This window comes from Lontra canadensis, unplaced genomic scaffold, assembly GCF_010015895.1.
Source record: "Lontra canadensis isolate GAN:19392208 unplaced genomic scaffold, GSC_riverotter_1.0 scaffold194, whole genome shotgun sequence".
Classification (NCBI taxonomy): domain Eukaryota; kingdom Metazoa; phylum Chordata; class Mammalia; order Carnivora; family Mustelidae; genus Lontra; species Lontra canadensis.
The window spans coordinates 1,084,841-1,092,490 of NW_022631188.1; the positions used below are offsets into that span (position 1 = coordinate 1,084,841).

Below are 7,650 nucleotides of genomic sequence, written 5' to 3' on the forward strand. Positions count from 1 at the left end.
AGTTCCATTTTTAGGTGAAATGTATTCAGTAAAAAGGAACCATTCTTTATCTTAATGTTTAAATTACCGTGCAATTATCTAAATTATCATGTTCTATGTGGTAACCACTAATATACTTATACCATAAATAAGAGGAAACAATTAGCCTAGTGCATACTGATTTGAAGTTGCAAATGTAGTAATTGACTGCAAATATTATATCCTGAAGGAATAAACAGTATTGAGATATCAGACTCAAGGGAAGGTATAATGGAAATATAATGAGCAGCTTTATTTCAAAACGCCCAAACACTTTGTAAAAGGCTGTTTATTCACACAGCCCAACAGTGAGATTTTCTGCCTTCTTCAGCTCCTCTATAATTTCTGCTTCCACTCTGGGTATCAGTTTTCCAATGAGTTAATTCCCAAATTGTGATACATTATTTCCTCTCAAAAAGAAGCCAATAAAATCAGAAGAAAGGTGTTTGAGAAGTGGTAAACATTGTTAACAGCATACTTTGGAGCTATCAAACATTTACTATATTAACTTTCCTTCCCAAACTCCAGAACTCCAAGCATAATATATGGCTTATCCCAATTTTGTTTAAATATGGATTACTGTTTTTAAAACTGCTGTTAAGATCTACTGGAACAGTGCCAGAAGATAGTTTGAGAAACATTGCCTTAAGCATCGGCCAGTAACCACATTTGTTAAACTCATTGTTTAGTACAAGACACATTTTATTATATTTATTTTATTTTATTTTATTTTTTCAGTGTTCCAAGACTTATTGTTTATACACCACACCCAGTGCTCCATGTGCTATGACACATTTTACATGAACCTGTGATGTATGCTTTAACCATGAGTAATGAGGATGTAGGTAATACTTTTTATTCACTCATTCATCTAAAATATATTTATTCAGGGCCTAGCTGTTGGCTCCTATTGTGCAGATTCCTCATGTACCAAGTGAGATAAAAAGACTTCCTGGTTTAATGAGACGTGGTCATCCACAGGAATGTAAAGTTTCAAGTGGTCAGTACTATGAAAGAGGCCCACCAGTGAAATCAGAAGACCTTGTTTTGAACAGACACATGACCATGCCAGAGAATCATCTTGCCTCCAAAAGAGTGTATTTCCTTGTCTCCAGCAACAGCAGAATGGTAGTGTCCTTCCATTCAAGTCTACCAAGAAAACTATTTCAGTGCATAGAACATAAAGAGTGAACTAATTTATTTATTTATTTATTTATTTATTTATTTATTTATTTATTTTAATTTCTTTTCAGCGTAACAGTATTCATTGTTTTGGCACCACACCCAGTGCTCCATGCAATCCGAGTGAACTAATTTATTATGATTGATTGCAATCAACGTATTTCTGTGTTAGGGGCTTATACAATATGAGTCAGTGGGGTTTTTTTCTTGCCATTTGGAAGTGAATAGTGGAAACACACCATGGTGCCAGATGTATGAACACCTTACATAAATGTACTTAGGTGTTAGAAATATAATTGCATATTTTTTTCAAATATAATCTAAGGATGAGATTTTTTATAAGTGTGGGGAGTGAAGAAGTATGAGAAAATGACAGATTTATAATGAATTAATATTCCCCCCAAATTAATAGAATTCTCCCTCCTGCATCATCATAAATCTTCATACCTCATCACTCTGATCTCAGAATTGATGATATGACAGCCTATTTATTTTCCATCCCTTCCATGTTATCCTCCACTTTCCCCATTATCTTTCTTCCTACAATCTAATGCTCTGATTCCTAAATGATTGAACTAGCTCATCTTTGAGTAGCTACCAAATACACCTAATATTCTCAGGCTAAGTAAATTGTCTCCCAAGTGAAGGCTATGTGACTTGCAACACTGGGGGACTACACAGAAACCTCTTGGGATTTGAATCCTCAACATTTCCCTTTGGAAACCTAAAAATAGTTACTTCAGTCAAATAGCTCTGAAGGAATAAGTCCCATGGAGACAGGTAGGAAAGAGCCAGATATTATATTTGAATTATTTATAAAAGATCAGATAGTGAATGTATGGTTAAAAGAGTCAGTTATAGGATATGAGATATTATCCCATCTAGTCTTTTTGGTAATTGATAAAAGTAGTTGATTAGCACTGTTGGTGGCAATATAAATTGATGTGGGCACAGTGGACAATAGTGTGGAGATTCCTTTACAAATTAAAAGTAGAAATATGAGGACATTAGGAGAAGGAAAGGATAAGCGAATTGGGGGAAATTGGAGGAGAAGATGAACCATGAGAGACCGTGGACTCAGAAACAAACCAAGTGTTTTGGGGGAGGGTAAGGGGTTGGGTGAACCTGGTGGTGGGTACTAAGGAGGGCACGTATTGCATGGAGCACTGGGAGAGGTGCATAAATAATGAATCTTGGAACACTGAAAAAATAAAATAAAATAATAAAAAAGAGTAAAAAAAATAAAAATAGAAATACCATACAATGTAGTAATTCCATATCCAGTATTTACCCAAGAAACAAAAAACACTAATTCAAAAAGATATATGCATTCCTATATTATTAACATTATGTATTCCAACATTAATAACAATAGCCAAGATATGTAAGCAGCCCATATCCATCATAGATGAATAAAGAAGAAACACACTCTCACACACACACACACACACACACACACACACACACACTGAATGTTATGCAGCCATTTAAAAAAAAGGAAACCTTTTAATTTGCAACAAAATGGATGGATCTAGAAGATATAATGCTAAGTGAAATAAGTCTGGCAGGAAAAGGCAACATATTTCACTCATATGGGGGATCCAAAAAAATAAAACTAGTGAGCAAACAACAAGAACAAAAAACCCCAGAAATAGACTCATAAATACAGAAAACAAAGTGTTTGTTGCAAGAAGGGCAGGTGCAAGGGGTAAACAAATTAGGTGAAGGAAATTAAGAAGTAGAATTTTCGTGTTATAAAATAATTAAGTCACAGTAATGAAAAGTACAGCATAAGGAGTATTGTGAAAAATATTGTAATAACATTGTAGGGTGACAAATGGTAGCTACACTTATTGTGGTGAGCATTTGGTAAGGTGTATGATTGTTGAATCACTATGTTGCACACTTGAAGCTAATATAATGTTGTACATCTATTATACTTCAATAAAAAACAAAATCAGGGGTGCCTGTGTGGCTTAGTGGGTTAAAGCCTCTGCCTTCAGCTCAGGTCATGATGCCAGGGTCCTGGGATCAAGCCCCACATCAGGCTCTCTGCTTGGCAGGGAGCGTGTTTCCTCCTCTTTCTCTGCCTGCCTCTCTGCCTACTTGTGATCTCTGTCTGTCAAATAAATAAATAAAATCTTAAAAAAAATCAAATGTTGATTAGCAAATCATACCCATAATATCACATCTATCATAGCAAGAAGGTAAACCATAATCTATATTACCTGCATTCCTTCTGTAAAATTACACATAAAATGGTAGGCTTTCATTTGTTTGATTGATGATCAATGAGTCAGTCAATGAGCATTCATTTATTGCCTACTTTTCAGATTCCTATAGCAGAATCTCTCAATGGACTTAGAGGACATAATGACAGGGATTCACTCTCATGTAAATTGCAGGCAAGTGGGAATTAGGGTTCACGATGCAAAGTGAGGGCCAATAAATCATAGCAACGTGGTGAATATGTATGTGTAGAACAGATAATGACTGAAGGAAGCTAACAATTTTGGAGGAGGGTAAATCCAGAGGAAAATTAAGAGTAGGGGATCTTCAGAATCCTACATAAAGTGTGTGGTGTATACAAGCAGTTTATTCTCTTCCATGACAGATCAATGGGAAGACAAGCCTCCTTATTGCCCCCTTCATGTCCTTGTTCCTCAAAGTATAAATAAAAGGGTTAAGCAGAGGAGTCAGCAGACTGTAGAACAGAGCCATGAGTTTGTCCTTGTCCTGGGATTTAGTACCAGAAGGTTGCACGTACATGCATATTACTGGCCCATAGAAGAGAGAGACCACAATAACATGAGAGCCACAGGTGTTGAAGGCCTTCTTGTTTCCTGTTGATGACCGAATTCTGAGCACTGTAGCTACAATGAACCCATAGGAGAGAAGGGTAAGGGACAAGGGAACCAGGGTAAAGAAGATCACCACAAGAGAGAGCACAGTTACATTGAAAGTGGTGTCGACACAGGACATCTTGATCATCACTGGAATCTCACACAGGAAGTCATCCACCTTGTTATTACCACAAAGTGGCAGCTGGACAGTGAGAGACGACTGAAGCAAGGAATTAGCTAAACCACTTATCCATGCCACAGCCACCAGGGAGACACAAAGTCGTCGATCCATGATAGCCTGGTACCTCAAGGGCTTGCAGATGGCCATGAACCGGTCTAAGGACATGACCGCCAAGAGGATGCATTCTGTGGCCCCCAGGAAGTGAAACATATAGAACTGGGCCACACAGCCTCCATAACTGATGGACTTATCTGGTCCCCAGAGATTCCACAGCAGTTGAGGGATGGTGGTTGTGGTAAAACACAGGTCCAGGAAGGAGAGGTTGGAAAGGAAAAAGTACATAGGGCTGTCAAGATGAGGGTCTACCTTGGACACCACAATAATCAAGATATTGCCCACCAGTGTGCAGATGTAAGCCACAAGCACCAGTATGAAGAGTGGCATTTCCAACCAAGGATGGTCAGAGAAACCCAAGAGGATGAAGACCTTTGGAGTACTTCCATTGCCCAGACTCATGACCGTCATTCCTCTTGTTGGTGGATTCAAGTCAAAGTGAGGACTTTTACTTCAGTATTGGATTTTCCTGATTGTCCATTATAGTCATTTAAGTACAGTAAATTATTCAGGGAGTTCCTTTGTGGTGTCACTCCAGTGAAGTGATCTAATACTTATACTCATGAAAAAGTAGGAGTCTAAATGTCAAACATGATTATTTTGAAAGCACATCTAAAAGAAAGGCCAACAAATCTCTATAGTTTGCCTGGGAGATGCAACAGAACAAATGTTTATAGAAAAATGATTAGGGAAGGGGAAAGTCAGAATTGCTCTTGTGTCAGAGGAACCACCCATGCTGCTTTACCACATGGCTTCATTTCTTTCATCCACCAACTGCTGGCCCTGGGCCACTCTGCTTGAATTCATGACTTGGTTTAGGTAAGTTCAGGACTTTCTGAGCTCCAGCCAGATCAGTCTGAATGCATAGAAACAAGACATAGTGCTGTTCCTTGGGTCTATGCCTCAAGTCCTAAAATGAGTTTAGTAGCGTAAACATTTTGTCATAACAGGAAACATCAGCCAAAAGGAAATGATTCCTTACCACATGTTCAGTACTTGAGGAACAAATCAAACACTAAATCAAAGCCTGGTGATATGAGACTTTCAAGACATCAGTGTTTAAAAAATGATATGTCCTAGTGCTTGTCACATGAGGAGTTGTAATCTTTCGCAAACTTGACAGCTCTATGGTTCTTTATGGATTTGCTGTTTGCTTCCATTGCACCTGTGAGTGTATGTGTACATGTGTCACTTGGGTTATGATGTAAAATGTACATCTTGTGTTCGGAAGTGGTAAGAAGTTTCAAGCACTGTTGTAGTAGAAAAGAGAATGTGAAATCAGAGAACCTGGATCCAGTCGACTGCTAATAGTTAACACATAGACCTTTTCTACATTGCTTACTTACCAACTGTGGTTTTATTTTTTTGTAATTTTATTTTTTTTCAGTGTTCCAAGATTCATTGTTTATGCACCACACCCAGTCCTCCATGCAATATGTGCCCTCCTTAATATCCACCACCAGGCTCACCTATCTCCCACCCCCCACCCCTCTAAGACACTTAGTTTGTTTCTCAGAGTTCACAGTCTCTCATGGTTCATCTCCCCCTCTGATTTCCCCCAACTCACTTCTCCTTTCCTTCTCCCAATGTCTCCGTGTTATTCCTTATGCTCCACAAGTAAGTGAAACCATATAATTGACTCTCTCTGCTTGACTTATTTCACTCAGCATAATCTCCACCAGTCCAGTCCATGTTGATACAAAAGTTGAGTATTCATCCTTTCTGATGGAGGCATAATACTCCATTGTATATATGGACCACATCTTCTTTATCCATTCATCTGTTGAAGGGCATCTTGGCTCTTTCCACAGTTTGGTGACTGTGGCCATTGCTGCTATGAACAATGGCCATTCTTTTCACTACATCGGTATCATTGGGGTAAATATCCAGTAGTGCAATTGCAGGGTCATAGGGAAGCTCTATTTTCAATTTTATGAGGAAGTGCCACACTGTTTTCCAAAGTGGCTGTATCAGCTTGCATTCCCACCAACAGTGGAAGAGGGTTCCCCTTTCTCCACATCCTCTCCAATACACGTTGTTTACTGTCTTGTTAATTTTGGCCATTCTAACTGGTGTAAGATAGTATCTTAATGTGGTTTTGATTTGAGTCTCCCTGATGGCTAATGATGATAAATATTTTTTCATGTGTCTGTTAGCCATTTGTATGTCTTCTTTGGAGAAGTGTCTGTTCATATCTTCTGCCCATTTTTTTTGATGTGATTATCTGTTTTGTGTGTGTTGAGTTTGAGTAGTTCTTTATAGATCTTGGATTTCAGCCCTTTGCAGTGTCAGTTGTGAATACCAACTGTGTTTTGTGATTATTACTTAATCCAATATGTGTAACTATGCTTCATTGAGTGAAATACTTAATGTGTGGGTGATTACTTTTATGAGGTGTGGTGCCCAGTGGTGATTTAGAGTCTATATCAATTCATTAATCCTTGTTCCAGTTGCATCTAAATATTCACAGTGTACTTACCCCAGTGGAAGCCTCACAAAGATTACATTTTCTTCCCTTTCATTCCCCAAATCACTCCTATCACGTGGCTTGAATCCAGTGTTCATGATGTTAAGCTTTTTATGACAATACATAAATAATTTAATTCATAGAAATGCCCACTGATGCAATCAGTGAACCTACATTATTTTTCATTAAAAGAGACATGTTTTAATGTTTTAAGTTATAATGACATTGCATTATTAAAGGTGTCAATTTATTTCCACATTTCTTTTAGTATATGACTTTGCATAGAGAGGCGACAACACACATGGAGTTACAAAAAGATAAAACCAGTGAAGCTAAATAGATCACTCCCACCTGCATACAACACCCACCTTTTAAATCATCGCAGGTAACCAATGGTCATACTCCCTGCTTTTGCAAAATGACATTGATCTTTTATTTCCAACAGTATTAAGTGTTAGTTAGAGATAAGGATTGAATATTCTCTCTGTGTTCAGCAGCTTCACCTCTTCATATCTTAGTTCCATAATATTATTTATTTATTTGATTTGAAGGATCCCAAATATATTTTGATGTGACAAACAATTTTCCCCTAAAGTAATATTTGCTAAGGAAGGTTTCCTCCCTGTATATAAAGCTGGAGGAACATTTTCTTCATAGAGATAATAAATCTCACTGGACATTATTTGGCAAGAAATGCTGTAGAAATCCCCTCATGGGAATACTACCTTTTAATTTTCTTCCTGGCACAATAAAATTGAAAGATAAATTTTGAAATTTTTCTTGTTGTGAGAAATGGACTCAGGAGTAAAAGAATCTTGGAAAAATGCATCTACCTCAACAATTTC

At 37.6% G+C, this 7,650-nt stretch overlaps 1 protein-coding gene across 1 annotated transcript; it reads right to left on the minus strand.

Moving 5' to 3' along the window:
* Positions 1-3,795: 3,795 nt before the first annotated feature.
* On the minus strand, positions 3,796-4,740 carry LOC116861297 (olfactory receptor 2B11-like). The gene has a single exon (XM_032847846.1). It carries the CDS (start codon positions 4,738-4,740, stop codon positions 3,796-3,798), a length of 945 nt encoding a protein of 314 aa, XP_032703737.1.
* Between the last annotated feature and the right edge of the window lie 2,910 nt (positions 4,741-7,650).

What these genes read in the sequence shown, in the direction of transcription:
- LOC116861297 (XM_032847846.1), bottom strand. Translation starts at nt 4,740, where the DNA reads ATGAGTCTGGGCAATGGAAGTACTCCAAAGGTCTTCATCCTCTTGGGT.